This window comes from Lynx rufus, unplaced genomic scaffold (genome assembly GCF_022079265.1).
Source record: "Lynx rufus isolate CCGP_SWC_20201006 ecotype Redwood Valley unplaced genomic scaffold, mLynRuf1.p SCAF_8, whole genome shotgun sequence".
In the NCBI taxonomy this organism is placed as follows: Eukaryota; Metazoa; Chordata; class Mammalia; order Carnivora; family Felidae; genus Lynx; species Lynx rufus.
In genome coordinates, this window is record NW_025814896.1 from 30335384 (window position 1) to 30356372 (window position 20989).

The 20989-nt window shown below is 55.7% G+C and overlaps 1 protein-coding gene across 1 annotated transcript; it reads right to left on the reverse strand.

Moving 5' to 3' along the window:
- Nucleotides 1–3712: 3712 nt before the first annotated feature.
- ADAM33 (ADAM metallopeptidase domain 33) lies at nt 3713–17480 on the reverse strand. The gene is made up of 22 exons (XM_047068983.1): nt 17234–17480; nt 14958–15037; nt 12606–12682; nt 10600–10678; nt 10324–10400; nt 10049–10238; nt 9763–9828; nt 9610–9681; nt 9256–9422; nt 9085–9169; nt 8844–8986; nt 8126–8303; nt 7921–8010; nt 7483–7678; nt 7259–7367; nt 6966–7164; nt 6785–6862; nt 6594–6702; nt 6363–6510; nt 4965–5056; nt 4711–4833; nt 3713–4458 (listed from the first exon to the last, which is right to left on the reverse strand). The coding sequence occupies exons 1-21, from the start codon at nt 17478–17480 to the stop codon at nt 4748–4750; spliced, it is 2568 nt and encodes an 855-aa protein (XP_046924939.1). The 3' UTR covers nt 3713–4458; nt 4711–4747.
- Nucleotides 17481–20989: the final 3509 nt, after the last annotated feature.

Here is a 20989-nt window from a genome sequence, read left to right on the forward strand (position 1 = left end):
GTTTATTTATTTTTGAGAGAAGGAGAGAGCACGGACACGCGCCCAAGTGAGGGAGGGGCAGGGAGAGAGGGGACAGAGGAACCGAAGCAGGCTCTCCTCTGATAGCAGGGGCTTGAACTCACAAACCGGACTGTGAGATCAGGACCTGAGCCTAAATCCCATGCTTAACTACTGAGCCACCCAGGCTCCCCTAACTCACTTTAGACTTGAAGAAAAGTTGCTAACAAAAATGTTAGTGTTCCCTTATCTATACCCTTATCAGGATTGCTTTGGCTATTTGGGGTCTTTTGTGGTTCTGTACAAATTTTCAGATCATCTTTTCTATTTCTGTGAGAAATACCATTGGAATTTTGATAGGGATTGCACTAATCTATAAATGGCTTTGGGTGGACACTTTAATAATTTCTCTGATTGATGAACACAGAGTATCTTTTCATTTATTTGTGTCTTCTTCAACTTCCATCATGAAAGTCTTGTCGTTTTCATTGTGCAGTCCTCTTACCTCTTTGGTTAAATATATTCCGTAGTGTTGGTTTTGTTTTTTGTTTTTTGTTTTTTGGGTTTTTTTTTTTTTTTGGTGCAATTGAAAATGGGACTGTTTTATTTCTCTTAAGGATAATTTGTCAGTGAATAGAAACACACCTGATCCTTGTATGTTGATTTTGAATGTGGTAATACTGAATTCATTCATTAGTCCTAACAGTTTTGGGGTGGAATCTTTAGGATTTTCTATGTATAAAATTATGTTGGGGAGCCTGAATGGCTCAGTTGATGAAGCCTCTGACTCGTGATTTCGGCTCAGGTCATGATCTCACAGTGGTGGGATGGAGCCCTGAGTTAGGCTCTGTGCCGACAGCATGGAGTTGGCTTGGGATTCTCTCTCTCTCTCTCTCTCTCTCTCTCTCTCTCTCTCCGCCCCTCTCCTGCTCTCAAAATAAATAAACTTTTAAAAATAAATAAAATAAAATGTTATCTGCAAACAAGGATAATTTTCTCCCGGTCTGATTTGGAGGCCTTTTATTCCTTTTTTTCTAAGTGCTCCGACTAGCATTTCCAGCACTATGCTTAATGAGAGTGGTTGGTGTTAAGTATCCTTATTTTGTTCCTGATCTTAGAGGGAAAGATTTCAACCAATCACCATTGAATATGATGTCATGTTAGGGTTTGTTATATCTGGCCTTTGTTATGTTGAGGTTTACTCCTTCTATACCCAATTTTCTGAGGGTTTTAATGAAAGGATGCCAAACTTTTCTTTTTATTTAAAAAAAATTTTTTTAATGTTTCTATTTATTTTTGAGACAGAGAGAGACAGAGCATGAACAGGGGAGGGGCAGAGAGAGAGGGAGACACAGAATCTGAAGCAGGTTCCAGGCTCTGAGCTGTCAGCACAGAGCCCGACGCGGGGCTCGAACTCACACACGCGAGATCATGACCTGAGCCGAAGTTGGACGCTCAACCGACTGAGCCACCCAGGCGCCCCAAAGGATGCCATACTTTGTCAAATGCTTATTCTGCATCTATTGAGATGATATGTTTTTTAATCTTTCTATTAATGTGGTATATCATACTTATTGATTTGCATATGTTAAACCATCCTTGCATCTCACGTGAGATAAAACCCACGTGACCATGGTATATGATCCTTTTAATGTGCTGTTGAATTCACTTTTTAAATATTTTGTTGAGAATTTCTGCATCTGTATTCATCAGGAATATTGCTTTGTAGTTTTCTTGTATGGTCCTTATCTGGCTTTGTTATCAGGACAATGCTGGTTTCCTAAAATGAATTTGGGAGTGTTTCCTTCTCTTTGAATTCTTTTGGGAGAGTTTGAAAGTGATTGGCATTAATTCTCCTTTAAATGTTTGGTAGAACTCATCAGTGAAATCATCTAGTCCTGAGCCAACTTCTTGGACCTTTATCCCACTGACTTTTAGCTCTCTTTGTATAAAAGATACTGTGGCTATAAATTTCCCTCAAAGTACCACTTTCATGGTAAATCCAGCTTTTGATCATTCAATTTTTATCATGCAGGTTTTTCTCCGTATCATGCAGTTTTAGGCATTTTAAGACATGAAATATGAGTGGGAGTCCCATGGGGTCCAGACACCTCCCTGATGGATGAGAGTGTGGAGAGATGTATTAATGATGTTCTTTATTTTTTTGCATTTTATGATGGTTTGACATCTTGGTTGGGGGGGTGGAGCTTGGTGTCTGGGGGAGAGACTGCCCCTTCCTGGGCTGGCTAATTCCTAGAGTTAATGAAAATTTGCCTATGAATATGTCTTTCATGTGCAGACCAACCAATTCTGAGTCTATACCCACAAGCGCCGCCTTTTTTCTAGCTCTTACCAAGCCAGTATTTGCCCTGCCCTAAATCACCACAGGGCCAGGTACCTGACAATTAAAGACCATCCCTGTACCCCATGCCTGGCCAATCCTGAGCCGCGCTTTGCCCTTCCTAGGCTCTCCCCTCACTCCTGCTTCGGCCTCCTGGCCAAACCTCCTGCTTCCCCATGTGATCCTGCATGGCATAGCATGATCCCTTCTCTTGGGAATTGTGTGTAATAAAAACTTCTTTCAGTGGCATTAACCTCTCCATGTCATTACTCAGGCCATCTTTAGAAATCAGAATCCCGTGGGTACAATTAAGACAGACGGCAGCTTTAGAAAACCATCTCATTCAACCTCTGGGGCTGCCTCTTCTCTGCTGCCAATGCAAGGACTGGTTGGTTGCAAAAACTCCCCAAGTCTTCATGCCCTCTGAAGCAGGATCCTGCTGCTCTGCCAGCAAGAGGAAGAGTTACTCTCCCCACCCCTGGAACCTGGGCCGGCCCTGTGACTTGCTTGGGCCAATAGGATGTTATGGAAGTAAAATGTGCCAGTCATAGAATCTTCCAGAGGCCTCACAAGCTTCCACTTACTTTCTGACAGGGCTGGGGCTAGGATGAGACAGGATCACTACTATGAATTTTTCCTTCTGCCTCAGGTTCCAACATGACTTGGCATGACACTGTTAGTGATCTGATGTTCGGTTAAAATTTTGTTCATCATTGATTTTTTGGTTTTAATTTTGATCCTTTAAAAAATTGCATTAAGATCTTATTTATCTTGATTGCCTTTTGTGTGTGTGCTCAAGGTAAGTACGTCACTTGCCTTACCCTAATCCTGGTCCTGCTCTTTAGAACCCTCCTTAGCTGTCATGTGAACAAGCTATGGGTACATAGTCTATTCGTCCTCATCAGTCTATGCAATAGGTAGCCAAACCCAGAGGCAGAATTGCCCAACTGGCCGGAAGTTGACTGCAAACATATGAGCCCAAATGAACTACCAGCTGAGTTTAACCTAATTTACCAATTCACAGAATTGGTTATTTTAAGCTACTGTGTTTGGGGGTGGTTTTGTTATGCAGCAACAGCTGGCTGATACAGAAGATCACTCAGCAATTCTTTCATGAAGAATGGGGACAGAATAAGTGACTTCTGAGAACTTCCAAGGGAGGCAGAATAGACAGGGCAAGGGGATCATTCAAGCTAGGCAACACTGTCCTATGCCCAGGTACATCTGGGGCCACAGCTGCCATCTGAGGCTCCACCCACCAGCCACCACCCCTTGGGACCCTCAGGGAGCCCCAGTGGGGATGAATTTACATACAGAAAAGACTCACAGAAGCTTGAGGTCAGCATATCTTTCTTCTGACTTCTACTTTGGTATCCTTTTTAAAACAGCTCCCACTGTCCCCTCCCGTGGAATGGAGGGAAGGCTGAGTAATGTCCAAAGTGAGAGGGCTACAGCAGAACCACACTCCTCCAAAACCTCAGGTGGAGGACCAATAACAGAGGTGAGGCTGAGGAAGCATCTGGAGGACATGGCAGGAAAAGGGAGGGAGGAGGATCCCAAGGATTTTGTGGATTGTTTTGTTTTGTTTTGTTTTGTTTTTGCAAGGGCCAGGCTCCAGGGAAGTAGACTCAATCTGAAATGTAGGGCCCCTGGAGCCCAGGCTTCTGGCCCAGCAGTCACTGGATTCTGCAGAGCTGGGTCTAGGTAAAATACATATGCAGAGACACCCAAGTTCCCTGGATAGAGACCTCTCCCAATGCCCAGAATGACCCAGCCTCCCCTGGTGACAGGACGTCGGTGACTACACGACCTTTGCTCCTTGGACTGATAGATTCTTGGGCTGGAATATATACCCTACCAGAATCCCCCCAGCCATAGGGAATGGGGCAGCATTGGGCATCTTCTGATAAGGCTCCGGGGTCCTGAAGTGGGTGGGGCAGAGCTCGACTCAGGGAAGAAACTTGCAGGCTGCAAAAGTGCAGGAAGTGTGATTCACTGGCTCTGCCCCTGGGAGACCAAGTTCTTGTGGTGGCTGTCAGCAGTCGCCTGTCTGTAAGTATCCTCATCTCAGGAGCCCCTCTCTCACCAGAGACAGGATCTTGGCTTCTAGACTTGACCTGCTGCAAATGAAGAGGAGAGGTCACCCCTGAGGGCTAGGATCCCTTTTGCTCCCTCAGTGAGGACCGATGACCCAGAAAGAGATACAACTTCTCTCTCTCCCACCCTAGGGACTGCCAGCTTCTGGTCTCCATGACAGTAGCTTTTCCACAAGGTCACATCTCCTTTGCATAATAACACTCAAAAACCTCAGTAGGGGAGGGCAGATGAGGGACAACAGAGATGGGTGGGTGAGGTGGGGAGGGTCTACCTACCTTGGGGTTGCAGGCAAGGCAACAGGACAGAGGCTTCTCAAGGTGGCTCTTGGGCTCTGGCAGAGTTCTTAAGGTCTGGAGCAATGGGTGGAGGACAAATGTTGTGACCACAGGCAGAAGTCTCTGGAGCAGGGTGGGGACAGGGGCCTCAAGGTAACTGGGAGATAAATGAAGGGGGGGGGGCGCCTAGAAGGAGGCAGAAGGCAAGAGCCCACCCTCACCTCCCTCCCCATCTCCTACCGTGCTTCACTCACCCCAGAGTCCGGGCTCTTCAGTGGCTGCTGGGCCTGACTCCATGCTGTGAACGCTCCTAGGGGGAGGGTCCCGGTGTGGGCCATCTTTGGGCCTAAGCAGCGGGATAAGAGGGCCAGAGGTCAGAACAGTGGTCCTGAGCAGGTGCGCACAGCCTGAGTTCTGCTTGAATGAGTCTCTACCCTTCTGCTCCATGTCACTCCCTCCGGGTCCCTTCCTGCTCCCTCCTGAGAGAGGCCCCTGGGCCCAGGCTCCTGCCTTCCCAGAACCACCGGCACTTCTCTCTAGCCGACATTTCTCCCAAGCTCTGCCATCACCCCAGCACCCCGGCACCACCCAGATATTGGCATCACTCAGGTTCCAAAGCGGGGTGGACTTCCTCCCCCAGGAGCAGCCATGCCTGCGCCCCTTGTCACTGGGTAGCCCTGCTGCCCTCAATGGCTCCAAGCCATGCTTGGCTGCTCATGCCCCATTGCCCAGCGCCTTGCCACTTCCTTTGCTATCTCTCTGAAACAGTCTCCGTCGTCCACAAGATTCTGCTTTAGTGCTGATATGCAGTTGTCCCCCACCCTGCCCCGTCTCTAGACCCCCTTATGCTGACACACCAAACTCTGACCACCTTGCTCCTCCCCCATTGACCTGCAATCACTGCTCATTGTGTCAAAGCCCGTCTCGGAACCTGGGACCTGGCTGGTGCCCTGCCCCTGTCTGGGATGCCCTCTGCCCCAATCTCTAGCCCAAACCCTGCCCCTTCTGGCAGCTTGCCCAGAGCACTCCCAAGTCCAGGGAGTGTCAGATGTGCCATGGGGTGCCTCCCTTGCCCAGCACCCCACTGAAGGGGCCAGCCCTAGGTCAACCATGCTTAGGTATTATGTGATTCTCCTCCCAGGTCATGGAGAACTGGGTTAGGGACAGGCCCTTGGCACAAGGGCAGCCAGTGCCATAACTAACCAGCGGTAAGGAGTAAAAAGGGTGTGCTGGGTCCAGCATCTGGGCACTTTAAAGGTGTACAGAAAAGATTTAGGCAGAGGAAGTGGGAAAGGGGGCTGACAACTCATGAGAGGCTAGGAAAGTCTGGAAGGGCACAGTGGAGCAAGAACTGCATTCTTAGCTGGCAGAACAATGGCAATCTAGGATGAGGCAGCCCCCTGTTGGGAGAAACACAACAGGTGGTGGGGGCGGCTGAACCACATTAACAGGGAGGGGAAGAGGGCCTCACAGGGGTCCACATCATCGGCTCCAACAGGAGGCCATTGTGGCCTCCTGCTCAGGGCTTCTTCCCACTTGCTTCTGCCCATCTCTCTGCTCCTGGGGGGAAGGTCTAAGGACCCCACCCCAGCTCCCCCAGGTCCAGCAGAGTTCTGCAGAGCAGCAACCACAGGAGTGGGCTCAGAGCCTACCCAGTGCATGCAGGACCCCTCCTTGAGCCGCAGAGGCATTGCTGGAGACGGGATCCCGGCTGTCGGTAGCAGCACCAGGCCAGACTGGCCCCGGGGAGCAGAGGCAGCAGAAAGCTAAGGATCACCACCAGCAGGAAGGCCTTGTGGTCTGCGGACAACAGGGTAAGGCTGCGTCCTCAGCACGTGCCCCGCCTCAGCCCCTCCCCACACCCCCTCCCTCCTTGGACACACTTTCGGGCTGTATAGGACCGCTGTCCACACTGCCACCAAACCCTGGCTTGTTGCAGGACGGCGGAGCCCAGCCCGGAGCACAGTGGCAGTTATGGTTACTGTTGCAAACCTACAGAGGGGAAGAGAGAAGGAGGGCCCCGTGAGATCAGGAAGTCCAAGGCCACCCCCTCATCACCTTTCCGGCCACTCACTCCATGGCCATGGCAGGCTGTCAGGCATCGCTCCAGCTCCCAGAAGGTAGTGTTTTGGCAGCTCCCGTCCTGGCACACCTATGGGTGGTGTGTGCACCAGGCAGTGAGGGGGAGTGACGTTTTGGCCTACAGGACTCAAGCATTAGGGAAGGGTTTGGTGTGCAGGGCTCACAGGACTCACCATTCTAGGGCCACACTGGGTGCCTGGCTCTACCAGGCCCACGTCATGCAGGTCTAGCTGGACACCAGGCAGCAGGAAGACTCCCCTGCAGGTCACCTCGCTGCTGCCTAGTCCAACCGTGGAGTCCACCGGTACCGTGTGTGGTGCCAGTGGGCGCTGCTCCCCACCCAGGCACTGCAGCTTCCCACACTGTGCATCCCTGGGGACGAAAGTGTAGGGTGACCGCATGTCCAGAGCGTCCCTCTTGCCCCAGTGCACCACCCCGCCTCCCCTAACTCCGCCCCGCTCCCCACCTCTGCGCACAAGGCACGAAGCCACCCTTGCGGTCCTGGCCACAGTTTCCATGGGCGTCTCCTGCTGAGTTCACAGTCTGGAAACAGGCCTCCGGGGCTGGGCTGGAGCCTGAGGAAGCATGGGCGGACCGCACTGGCTTCAGTCCCCACCCCCCCCCATCTTCCCCTGCGTAGAAAACGGTGCATTCCCGAGGATGGGGCCAGCGGTACTCGGGTAGTCTCACCAGGCCCCCAGAGCTGCTGGCACTGCTGCTCCAGTGTAGGACACGCGCCATCCCGGCAGTAGCCCCGGCCGCTGGCGCAGGAAGAGCCGTCTAGTAGGAAAGTGTCCGGGGGGCAGTAGGGGGAGGTGCCCGTGCAGAACTCTGGGAGGTCACAGTCGCCAGCAGCTCGGCGGCACAGCACGCCAGCCGGCTTCAGCTACGCGGGGGACCGGGTGGAGGGAGGGCGGCCGAGGGACAGCGAGACAATGGACATTGAGAGATCCACGCCGATACAGCGGCTCAGAGGCTGGAGGGCCAGGTGAGGCCAGGCGGGCCCGCGCGCAGAGCAGAGCGAGCACCAGCAGGGGCACCAGAGGGCGCCAATCAGCCAAGACCAACAGCCGGCTCCCGAGCGCCCCCTAACCCTCACCCCGAGCCCCCCCCCCCCCACGCCCTCACCAGGCAGCGCGCGCAGCAGTCCCCGCGTGTGCACTGGGCTCCCGCACGCAGCGAGCAGTTGTGGGCGAGGCAGCAGGCGTCCGGGCACTCCTGGAGCCGGAGAGAGGGTGTAGGACCAGATGAGGGCGCAGCGACCCAGACCCCGGGGGAGGGGGCGAGCGGGGCGCCAGCCTCGGCCCCCGGGGACCGGGAGCGCGGACCTGACCTGGCTGGGGCCGCAGTCACACTCCTCGCCGTTCTCCACGAGGCCGTTCCCGCAGCGCGCCCGAGGCACGAGGACCCTGGAGTCCGGCGCGTTGGAAAGACACGCACCGCCCCCCTTGCGGAAGAAGGCGCGCAGCTGGCGCCGGCTGCAGGGGCTGAATACGCGTGGGAACGGGTGCCTACAGGAGGGAAAGGACGTCGGGCGTGCGGGGACCGCCCCCCCTCAATCCCCTGCTCGTCTGCGACCCCCTCCCGCCACTACTCCCTGTGCTTGGCCACACAGCCCCTGGATGCGCAGAAACCGCCTAAGCAGCAGGCAGCCGGGATCCTCCACACGCGGAGGCCAAAGAGGGCAAGTAAACTGTACATAGTCACACGGCGAGCCCGAGACGGGAGGGTGTCACGCCAGGACCAGGCAGCCCGGCACTCAAGGTCAAATCGCGACCTAGCGCCGTTACTCCCGGGGTTGGAGAATCCTTGCTAGGATGTTCTGAAAAGCTCCATACTTTTGAGAATCCACTTCTGCGTTTCCTCCCTTTAAGCCTCAAAAAGAAGTCTCGGGGTGGGTGCTATGGCCACTATCTCTATTTTACGGAAGAGGAAATCGAGGGATAACCATTTCTCCCAAAGAAAGGCAGCTGAGGAAGGTCCCCTGGTCTAGCGGAGCCTCCCCCGGAACTCCTGCCGCCCCCCCCCGCCCCCGACCTCGGCTTCTGTACCCGGTGGCCGCGGCCATGACGCAGCCGCCTTGCTCAGCCGCCGCCTCCACGCAGCAGCCGTCAGGGTCGTGGCTGAGGCCAAGGCTGTGACCTATCTCGTGGGCCATGGTGGCTGCTGCGCCAATGGGAAGCTCTGAGTGATCCTGGGAGGGCGTAGGGACGGTCACTGCGTCACTGGGGGCTGCGGGGATGCCTCCTACCCTGTCCCTCTCCGCCCCCTTCTGTCCCGGGTGGAGCTCACCGTGCTCACGCCTCCCGAACTCTCAGCGCGACACATGCCCTCGATGGGCGCCAGGCCCACAGTGGCGCCCTGGAAGGCGCGGCCCCTGAAGGCAGAACGCAGCGTGACCCGGTGGGGCCAGGATTCTGGGCTGCCCAGAAGGGGACCCACGTGGGCGTAGGAGGGACCCACGTGAGCAGCTGCGTGGAGTCGTGTGGCCACCGTGCCCACAGCCCTCGGCGCCACTGCAGGAAGGCCCAGAGTGTGGCATTCGCGTCTGACGTGATACGGCTCCGGTCTTGCTCTGTCCACACTTCCAGGCCAGTCAGTGCCACCTGAATATCCAGAGTCCTGAGAATCTGTGGACGGGACCAGGCTGAGCTGGGGGACAAGATGTGCCACAGTGCCTGTGCTCTTCCCCGGGGGGTGCCCTCTCCTCTCTGCTCCATAGTCTGTGCTCATCTCCAACCCTGCCACCTCCTGCCAGGACTTGCCAGCCCATGTCGCAGTCACCCCCATTAGGACTCTCTTCCCGCCAACCCCAACCTGGTCTACGTAGTTGGCCACCTCCAGGAGTCGCTGTTTGGTGTGGTTCAAGTTCCTGTGCTGGGTCAAGAACTGGAAAGACATACAGAAGAGTTCCTGGCAGGCTGAGCTGGCCCCATCCCACCCCACCACCCCCCTGGGGCCTCTGCTCACCAGTGTGTGGTCAGCCACTATGTACAGCTCCAAGAACCTCGGGCTCCTGCGGACCTCCCTCCTCTCCTGGGATGAGGCAATGGTGACCCTGAGTGGCAGGCTGCCAACCCCAATTCCCAGGAAGCACAAAGTTAACTTTAAAAATTGCTGGAACTTGTTTCTTCAGCCTCCAAATAAAAATATCAGGACAGGAGGCCCTGAACTGGGGCTGTGTATTCCTGTCTTTTCCGATTTTCAGGGCTATGGATACTCCATTTCCACTCCCACCCCTATCTGTGCCCCTGACCTTGATCTGAGTGGCACGAGAAAGGCTGGCCATGTCCCCTTTGCTCCTGGCATCCCTGTGGCCGCAAGCCTCTTTCCAGCTGAGCAGCTGCCTGGTTGGGAACATCTTGTGAGTGATGAAGTCCTCGGAGTCTCCAGCTGACCATGGATGCACATAATAACTGGCATTGCTGCCCAGTGTGATCAGGCCCCTAGAGTTCGGAAGAGTGCAGAGGAGGGTGTGAGGGGACTCTTTCTCCAGTCCCAGGCCCAGCCCCCTCCCCCAGAACTCCTCACCTCATCCCAGAGCAGGTGCTGAAGACTACCCAGGAGTCAGGGAAGCCCCTCACACGTCCATGGTAATGGCAGTGGTCCTGGAGAGCAAGGGACCCAGCCCCAAATCTCAGCCAGTGCTGAACTGGGAGGGGCTGGTGGGAGCGGGGGCTGGCTCCAGCCTCTCTTTAAAAAGAGGAGGCGAATGGGAAAGGAACGGTGGAGAGGTCCTCAGGGAGTGCACCCCCCCCCCTCCCAGCATCCCTTACCCTGTCCTCAGAGCCCATGGAAGTATCTCACCGTGTGGTCGGGGACCAGCACCACTGGCTGCCCATCTGGGGTATAGTGGGTTTCTGTGTATCCCGGGGCCAGCAGCCTACTGGGAGGGGGTGTTATAAGGGTCACCTAATTCAGCCAGGCCTCCTCCAGGATGCCCTCCAGCCTTCCTCCCTGAGCAGCTCCATGAGTGAGGCATAGGGCTAGGACTGGAGAAGCACCCAAATGTATCTTAGGGAAGGGACAGGAGCAACTGTGTGCTGCTCAGCTCAGAAAAACCTTGGGCTGGAGGGAGAAAGGTGGGGGGGCAGGAAGGAGCCTTGGTGAGGGCTGAGGTGTGGGAAGTGGGTGTGTGGGAAGCAGCAGGGAGGAGCAGGAATGGAGAAACAGTTTGTGGTCCCTGTGGAGTCTATGGTGGGCAGCTCCTTCCACAGGTTTGGGGAGGGAGGATTCAGGAGACATTGATGAGGAGGTGGGGCCTGGAGCCAAGGAAGGGCAGTAAACTCCCTGGGTGGCCCAGCCTTGTCAGGCCTCTGTTCTCTGGCCCCCAGACCCCACGTTTCTCCCCAGCTGTCCTTCAGTGATGCTCACCCCATGCTTCCAGAGAAAAGAGAATCCCCACCTGTCCACAGCTGCTCCTGCCTGCCCACCTGAGCAGGGAGCCCCATCCCCATCTTCTTCAGACCCCACTCCATTAACGATCTCACCTTCCTTCTCCATCTTTCTGGGGTCCTTCCCACCAAGGTGGATCAATTGTGAGCTAATGTCTCTTCTGTAAAGAAAATTCTCCATCCCCACCTCGCCTTGACCTCTTTACTGCCAGACCACTCCAAAGACCTGTGGTGCCTGCTTCTCCACCTCCTAGTCTTTCCTCCACCTTCTCCAGCTTTGCCTTCCCTGACTCCATGCACAGACTCAACCCAAAGAGTAGGTGCTGTGGTCACCCCCTCTCATGTGTGGGGACGTTGAACCTCAGAGGAACTATGGTTCTGTGTGGTGGAACTAGATACTGTTCCTGGTCCATCTGGCTCCATGGGGGAGAAGCCAACATGTGTAGAGTGCTTGAAACAGTGTTTTCAATGGAGCGAGCCCTCGACAAATGATGGCTGTTGATAATTCCATCTGGATGGTTTCCAGACCCCACACTCCAACATGGACACCCACCCCACCCAAGCCCCACACTGCCTACTCATTCACCAGCTCAGAATCTTTGGCTTTGCAAAGACACTCAGCCTTACAATGGCCTCTGTGGGGCCGCCTGCAGGGCTCAGTTGGTTGAGCTTCTGAGTCTTGATTTCAGCTCAGGTTGTGATCCCAGGGTCGTGGGATCCAGCCCCACAATGGGCTCCATACTGAGCATGGAGCTTGCTTGAGATTCTCTCCCTCCCGCTCCCTCTGCCCCTCTTCCCTGCTTTCTCTCTCTCTCTCTCTCTCCCTCTCTCTCTCTCTCCCTCTCTCTCTCTCCCTCTCTCTCCCTCTCGCGTGCGTGCTCTCGCTCTCACTCTCACTCTAATTAAAAAAAAAAAAGGCCTCTGTGATCTGGCTTTACTGGGACTCCCCAAATTCATTTCCCACTGCTCCCTTCCCTGTAGATGGAGACCCTCCAGGCAGGCCGGACAAATCCCTGCCTCCTGAAGGAGTCTTGACCTACAAAGGCCACACCTCACCTCAGCCCCGAGCACCTGACCATCTTTGGAATCCATTTTGGATTCTCTTTGGACTCAGCACACCCTGTGAGCACCCACTAGGTGATGCTCATTCATTTCTGGCAGGAAGCTACCGAGATAATCCTGGGGCTGGAATGAAGGATGTGCCCCACAGCAGAGCTGACCCAGGCTTAGCAGTCTACTTCAGCCTTGAGGGAGCCAGTCATGGGCTGGCAGGACAATTCCTGTACCTCTTCCTCTGGAGCCCTCGCCCCATCCAGCCTGCCTCAGGGGTTCCCCTCCATCCCTGCCCCCAGCACTTATCCCCTCCAGAGAGCGGGAGCTGCTCTCGGCTCCCGGCCCCCTCCCCTGCCTGGTACTCACTGGTTCTTCTCCAGCTCGAGCAGGAGCTGCTGCCCTTCAGCCTTCAAGGCCACCAGCCCCATGTCTAGCTTCGAGACCTGGTCAAGAAGGAGAGTAGGGCTGAGGGAGCAGGTGGGATGTGGAGCTGGCTGGCGAAGGAGAGCACAGGGGGCAGGGGGCAGCAGGCTCCCCACTGGTCATGGTAGGTGTGGATGGATGTGGGGGTGAGAACATGCAGGCAAATATGTTCCCAAACTCGGGACGGTTTTGGTTCTGACAACAGCCATTGGACATAGCCTGCTAGGGGCACACCTCATCCTCCAGAGGGATGAAACGAGGGGTCCCAGGAAGGTACCCTGACTTTCCCAAGGTTACTGGACCCTTCCTCTGGCCCTCCCTCCTTTGTCACAGCCGGAAGGCTTCCTCGAAGTGGGGAGGACAATGGGGTCCTGAAGACATTGGCTGGGGGAGCATTAGGTAGCCAGGCTCAGGCCTCCTTACAGCCTCGTTTCTTGCTGCTCCCCACTCCCTGTAGAATTCAGACTTTACTCCCTCCTCCTTCAATTCTGACAAACTGAAAATTCCCCTAGCCTTCCGAAGGCCTGCCCCACACCTGCTTTGCTGAGACCATAAAGTAAACCCTGACCCCCTACCTCAGGCCAAGAGAAAAAACATCTCAGCTAGATGTCACGGGGGCTGGCCTGGGCCAGCCCGCAGCCTCTCCTTCTCGCTAGGCTGTTTGCCTCTCCCACCCTGTGGAAATACCCCATCTGCCGGCCCCCCTACCTTGTCCACTCTGCCTGGCTGGGGGCCCAGAGTTGGAACCAGCCCAGGAGCATCCTGGAGAGCTGCTGTGTCTTTGGAATGCTGGCCCTCACCCTTCCCTGCACCATGCACTGGGCTGGGCCCCGGGCCAAGGGGCTCAGATTCTTGTGGGGGCCCTTTCTCTGCAGGTGGGAGGCAGACAACCCCGCAATCCCAGCCAAGAGCCCCCCACCCCAAGGCCCCAAGCATGAGCTCACATGGCTGGAATGTCACTTACTTTATTGGAGAAAGGTTTGTACCCAGCGCAGGCAGCAGCCCCAGATGGAAAGCCTCCTCCTACCTCACCCCCACCCTGGGCTCCCTTCTCTCTGTCCTTCTGCTGTTTTTCCTTGCTTCTTGCCCTCCTGGTGACCCTGCTCCTCACTACACACCCCATCCCTAACCTGAAATGTGGGTATTTCCTGCCTCTTGGACAGGATTCCCTGCCTCATCTCTGTCTGCTGGCCTCAGCTTGGCAGGCTTCCCGGCGGTGGGGGGGGGGGGGGGGGGGGAGGGGGGGAGGCGGGGGAAATCAAGGCCCTCTGAGATGCCCTTCCTTGTCACAGCCTAGGCTGGACTGGGAGGGAGGTGCCCAGCATGTGCCCAGCCTTGCCCTCTGCCAGTGATGCCCCGGCTCAAAGCCCGGGTCAGCACCATGCTTGAATGGGGGCCCCTGAGGGTCTGGGGGACCCAGTAAGGCCCTAGGTTAAAAGCTCCTGGGCCTATGGGGGCCTTCCAGCCTTCATGACAGTGCTCTACTGCCTTCCTTGCTGGCTTGGACAGTGGTTTGTCGCCTTTTACCTGAAAATTCGGGATGAAGAGGGCTCTCTAAAATTGGGGGACATTGGCCAATGGTTAGAAGCCTTTCAGACCTTAGTGGATCTCAGGCTTCTGGGCTAAAGAGCTGTGTGACCTTGGGTACTTTCTCCAACCTCTCTGGGCTTCAGTTTGCCCCTCTGTGATATGGGGATACTAAGGGCACTGGCCTCCTGATTTGTAGCAAAGCTGTGTGGCACATACAGACGGGAGCACGGTTATTCTGGAAGTGTGTGATGGGTGGGTGTTGGCAGCAAGTGGGGCAGAGCATCCTGGAGAAGCAAAATCAGGCGGGCCTGCCCTAGGAGGGTGACCAGTGCCCCCTAGTCAGAAGTGGATTCTGCACGAGCCAGGGAGGCTGAAGTGTTACTGGAGGAGACAGCAATGTGTCCACAGGGTAACACGTTCTGGTAAACTTTGCAAAAGGAAGATATTTTGGTGTTTGCATAAAGAGGTCCCTGAAAAGTTTCAGTGCTCACAAATTCTGGCCCTATCTCTGCCTGGTGGGGAGGATAATTCCCCTGGATAATTCTGGGAGGAAGGGAGAAGCGGACGGTGGGGCAGGAAGCCTGAAAATGACTTCCATGCGTGCAGGCTCTTGTGATCTCATGTGTCTCCCCACCCCCACCTGCCAAACCTCCGGAAAGGGGCCTAAAAGACCCCAGCCAAACTGCCACGCTAAACTTTGAAGACGGGGAAAGGGGCTGGGAGACCCCGGGCCCCCCGCAAAGGGAAGGACGACCTGGCACTGACCGGCTCCTCCAGGGTGACCGTGCGCTGGGGTCGTCCATCCAGGACCCAATGCAGGGTGACTGGCTCTCCAGGGTTGTCTCCTGGGGTGAAGACAGAGTAAAAGCTGAGGGGGAAGTCTGAGGAACATAGAGGAGTAGAGGACGACAGAGGGATGAGGTGATAGGACATCAGCAAAGAGGAACAGGAGACTCCACCTTCATTATTCAGAGGTGTAGCCTGGAGGAGGGTGGCCGCTCCTCGGGCATCCTTGGAACTGAGGAGTCACCAGGGAGGTGGCAGAACAGAGACAGAGGAGCCTGGGAAGGATAGCTCAGCTGGGGAAGCCAGAGGCCCCACTGACCTGGGGGAGGCTTGGGAGTCAGAGATCACAAGGAAGAGACCAAGCCCCCCGTGCAGAGGAGAAGGAAGAGGGAGGCAGCCTCGGGTATTTTTAGCCTGGGCAGCAGATGCCTTTGGAGTGAGAGATCTGTGAAGAGAGGGTGCCTGTGTCTCCTCCACCATCTGAGAAAAACAACAGCCAGATGTCTTGGGCGTCCCACCTTGCCCAGACAGCTCCCTTGGGGGCTTCATGCTGGAAGCAGGACTTCCAGGGACCCTAGCTTGGAAGCCCCTTTCTTGGATCTTGGAGGTGGGGAGGCCCCGGGGGGAGAGAGCCTGAGTGCTCCCAGGCCGGGTGCGCTTTAAGGGGGCCCTGGAGGAATACCAGAGCCAAGCATTACTCAGAAGGCTCTGGAATGCTCCCCTGGAATGCTCCCAGCCCCCCACCCCACAGTGGGTTCCAGCAACCCTCACTACCCCCGCCCAGCTGCCCGGCAGAGCGAGGCCCCAGGCAGCCCAGAGCCTGTAGGCAGCCCTCCCTGCCCTCTGACACAATCCCTGGGGAGGCAAGCCCAGCTCCCAGGACTGACGGTTCCCCAGCACCCAGCCTGCCCCAACCTCACGCTGAGATGGCAGACTGTGGAAGTGGCTCAGCTCATGCCAGGCCACTCCAAGTCCTTTCTCCTCCTCCATCTTCTCCCCCAGACCCCAGCATCAAAGACCTGGAATAGCAGCAGTTCTAGGAATCCCCTTCCCCCAGGAAGCCCTCCCTGATTGGATGAGTGAGCTGCCACGGTTGGGCAGGGCGGGGCGGCGGGGAGGGGGGTGGGGAGGGATCTGAGTGCTTCTGGGAGGAGGGGTAAGCAGGGTGGGGAAGGGGTGTCTCCCAGCCCAGAGAGGACTTAACTGGGTGTGGAAAAGTACTTCTTGCTGGCCCTAAGCCTCCTCAGTAGAGAGGGGAGGGTGTGCCTCTGTGAGGAGGGAGAGGGAGGCGCAGACAGAGCTGTGGTGAGGAGGATTAGGGCGGGAGCTGAACGGGGGAGCCAGTGTGGTGTCGGGGAGCACGAAGCCCCTCTCCACTCCTCCCAGGGGTCCTATCACCCTCTCCTGACCCCATGCTGAGGAGGAGGGAGCAGCCATCCTCAAAGGCATAAGGGCTATCATCCCACCCCCTCCTGGCCCCAGAACAGAAGAGGACCCCATCCCTACAGGTACTCCCCACAGTGCTCTGGAACCCAGCACTCCCAGGCCACCCAGCCCAGCCCAGCCCAGCCCTTCCTGCCTCCCCCCTGATGTCCTCCCAGGCAGGTGGCGGGGCACTTCACATCCAGGACCCCGCCAATTCTCCTACCCACCGGGGTTGCTGAGGTTACTTCCCAGGGTCCAGCCTGTCCGGAGCACCCTTCGTTATCTCACCAAACAAGGCGACAATATCACACTATGATATGTCACACAATATGACAATATCATACAAACAAGGCGACACACACACACTGCCCCAAGGCCCTGGGGTGTGGGGTGATCATGGGGGCCAGCCTGAGTGTGGAGGCCACAGCTGGCCCCCTAGTCCGAGGGCACAGCAGGGACTCTGGGGAACAGTGGGCTGGCCCTTAAGGGATGGAGGTGCAGGAAAAAGTCCACACTGGTGGGTGGGGTCTGGGGGTGGTCAGAGCAGAGAATCCTAGAAGAGGGGTCTGGGGACTTGGGCAGCTGCTTAGAGGAGACGCCCCCCACCCCCTCCAACCACCACCACCACTGCTTTGCCATTGGCACTGTGTCAGTCTGGACTCCAAGCCAGCCCAAGTACAGCGGACAGTCCCTGGGCTGGTCCTACGGAGACCCTGCCAAAGCCTGGGCGAGCCCTGTTCTCCTGGCCACCGTGGGTGGGGGGAGGGCAGTTCAGGCCCTCCATCCCCTGACAGTGACCTGGCCTGCCCCCCGGGGCACATCCCACTCACCTTGAAACGCCTCGGTCCCCGACACCTGCAAAGGTAGCCACAGTAGCAGCAGCAGCAGCAGCGACGCCTGCGACCCTCGGGCTCTCAGAGACCCCCGGCCCATAGCTGTGAGTGCCTCGGTGTCCACGCTGCGGCTCCCGGCTCCCGGCTCCGCCCCGGTTGGATCCAGGCCGACCCACGGCCAGAGCAGCCGGCCCGCCGCCTCCCGACCCTCCCGCGCCACCCCGCACGGAGCCCCGAAGCCCATCCGCCGCACCCTGGCAGCGGGCCGGACCTCGTGCGCCCTCGGGGAGCCGGAGCCGCCGTCTAAGGGCGGGAGCAGGGCCGGCGGAATCCGTGCGGCCCCACGGGGGACCTGCCCGCGCCAACCAGCGGGGGTAGGTCTCTGCGCCCTCTCCTCGCGGGGGCGGAGCGGGGTGGAGTGGGGATGGGGCGGGGCCCCTCGGAAGGGCCTTTGAGGACCTTTGGGGCTGGGGGGAGAGAGACCAGGGCTGGGGGCCACCTGTTGCCCCTCGGGTCTGCGCAGGGAGCGCCCCCCTCTGGGGTCTCCTGGGGCGGACCTCTCTGTCCCCGCCTGGCCACCAGTCCTGCCCAGACGCGCCCTGGCCAGAACCCCGCGGAAGTGCCCCTAGGAGAAGGGAGGCCGGGCGACCGCGACTGGCAGGTGTGGAGCTCGGCTGGACCGGCTCGGAGCTCGCCTGCCTCTGCATCGCGGTGGCCGCCAGCCCCTGTCCCCGCGGCGCGCGATGGTGGTCCAGCCGCAGTCCCGGGGACTTGATGCCCCCGCAAAGGCGAGGCGGCCGACAGGCTCGCGGCTGAGGGCCGGGGCAGCCCTTGTCCCTGGTGGTGGCCGGAGGGAACAGTTGCACAAAGCCACGGAGGTCCAGACGTGGGGGGTTCCTTTCGGCTTTGGTAACATCCGTTTCTTCTTTTGAAGATTTGCGTGCTGAGTAGTAAATTCGGAGTAGTAAATGCAGCGGTTCGGTTAGGAAGAGTTCCAGCTTCAGTTTCCATCTCCCCCCTTCCCCCCCCAAGAGTTCCCCCGTGCCTCTCCCCAGTCACTCTCTCCTTCTCCCAGCCCCAGGCAGCCAGGGATAGGCTTTGAGCCTACAGATTAGTTTCGCGTCTTCCAGAACGTCATATAAATGTTATCCTAACGCATGTGCTCTTCTGTGTCTGGCTTCCTTCCCTCTATGTTTCTGAGATTCGTTTACATTGCTTCGTGATCAGTAATTTGTTCTTTGGTAGGTGCCAAGTGTGTTCCACAGTCGAGGGGAGCGCGGTGGCTCCGTGTTCTCCAGTTAGGCATGTGGGTTCTCCTGCTCCAGTGCGAGACTCTTCTAAACACAGCCGCTACAAAATCGCTGTGAAGTCTTTGTGTGGACATATGTTTTCATTTCTCATTTCTCATCTGTGATGACCCAGAAGTAGAAATGCAGGGTCATATGGCAAGGGCATATTTAAGTTAAAAAAAAAACAACAACAAAAAACGATTTCCGAGAGTGACTGTACCGTTTTGCATCCCCACCAGCAGTGTATGAGAGTTTCAGTGCCCCTACAGCCACACCAGCATTTAGTGTTGTCAATCTTTTGAATTTTAGCTATTCCAGTGGGTGTGCGGAGTCCTCATTTTGTAGTTGAACGTTACCACTTACTTGTATAGTCCCCTCTTGAGGGGTTTCCAGCCCTTCTGCTGTTATGAACCATGCTGTGATGGATAATTTTATACACACACTAATTTGTGAGATGATTTCCTACAAGTGGGATTCCTTGGGCCACTTTATGGTTGCACCAGCAATATCTAGAGTGTTCCTTTGCCCACAGCCTTACCAACACAGTTCTCAGACTGTGATTTGCCTGTCTGAAGGTGAAAGTGCAGTGTCTGTCTGTCTCTCTCTCTCTCTCTCTCTTATTTTTTTTTAGAAAGAGAGAATCTTTTTTATGATTTATTTATTTATTTATTTATTTGTTTGTTTATTTTTGAGAGAGAGAGAGAGAGCACAAGCAGGGGAGTGGCAGAGGGAGAGAGGGAGAATCCCAAGCAGGCTCCACACTGTCAGTGCAGAGCTGATGCAGGGCTCGAACTCACGAACTGTGAGATCATGACCTGAGCTGAAATCAAGAGTCAGATGCCTAACCAACTGAGACACCCAGGTGCCTCGAAAGTGCAGTCTTAATTTGCATTTCTCTTAGCAGTGACCTCAAATAATTGTTCAAACATTTAAGAGTCATTTGTAGTTCTATACCCTGAATTGCCTGTTCACATCCTTGGCTCATGTTTGTATTGAGCTGTTGGTCTTTCTCTTAACAACTTGAAGGAACTCTTTATATATAAGAGGTATTAATCTTTTGTCTGGAATATGAGTCGCAAATATTTTTCAGTTTGTGAAATGTACTCAGCCTGTCGTGTGTGGCTTTAGTTCAGCTATTTTCATTGATAAATAGCATCCAATTGTGTGAATGTAACATCTGTTTTCCCCATTGATTCTACTGTTGCTGGACATTAGTTAGGGTGGTTCCTAGTTTTGAGATGTTACCAAAAATGCTGCTGTGGACATTTATGTGCATGTATCTTTAGCTTCCTGCTTTCATCCCTTTACTAGTTTCCCCTCGGAGCACAGCCTTACTTCGCTTGCCTCTGAAACCTCATTTTGGGGAACCAGACCTAATATAGACTTAGATGGCTTTGGTCACACTGGAAGCTCTAGTGTGGACAGGCTGGAGAGGCATCAAGCCCTCCCTCTGTGGGTGATGAAATAGGGTCACCACAGGTGCTGACAGCGACAGAGACCACCCCCCCCCTTGTAGCACAGAACTCCCTGATCCTCCTGTTAGATGAGCCAGGGGGGCAGAAAGCAAGGCATCCTGTCATACCCTGGGTCCGTTTTTGCTATCGCTTCCCTTAGGGAGGATTTGGGGAAGAATCGGGGTGGACAGAGGGACCTAGGCTTCCATCTCGAACCAGGAGCACACCTAGAGATTCCAAAACAAATGTAGATCCTGAGAAAGGGGAAATTGTGGAGATACAGTCCTAACCTTGGTAAAGGGGTCCTGAGGAGGAAGAAGAAAGAGGCAACTAAGAAAGCCCCAGAGATCACAGAGACAGGACAACGCCAAGTGTGCAGCCTGGCAGGGCCTGGCAGGGCTTAGAGGCGGCTTGAGCCCTAAATGAGCTGGGGGCCAGGATTGCAGAGCAGACTCCCAGAGTAGCCACACTCTGAACACGGAGGGGAGACTTCAATGTGGACATCAGGGAGAGAAGGCAAGATCCTCTCCTCTCTGGCAAGAAACCAGTGAACTGGTGAGCTTCTATTCCCACTACAGACCTAGGCTTTGGTGCCTCCTTGTCAAGGGATTCTTCCTGACCCAAAGCCTGGGTTGCTGTCCCCTGCATATACTTCTCCCTGCATCATATATCACACAGCAGTGTGGTTGTCCATTTCCTTGTCTGTCTCCCCCAGACCCTGAGCTCCATGGGGTCTGGGACTATGTCTTTATTTAGTGCTTGGCACAGGCCAAGGCACACAGTCAGTGCTAATAAAACAAGGTGGGCATGTAGCCTAAGAGCCATGTGGGGATTGGAGTCATCCTTGCAAAGTGGATGCCTCCCAAACCCAGATGAGCTATGTCCAAGTATATCCGAGGAATTTTCTGTTGAAATCTCAGAGCACTATTTATATTTGAGGTCGCAGAGGAGGGGGTGGGACCATTGAACCAAAGTGGAGGAAGAGGGATCCTAGAAGTGCGACTGTGGGA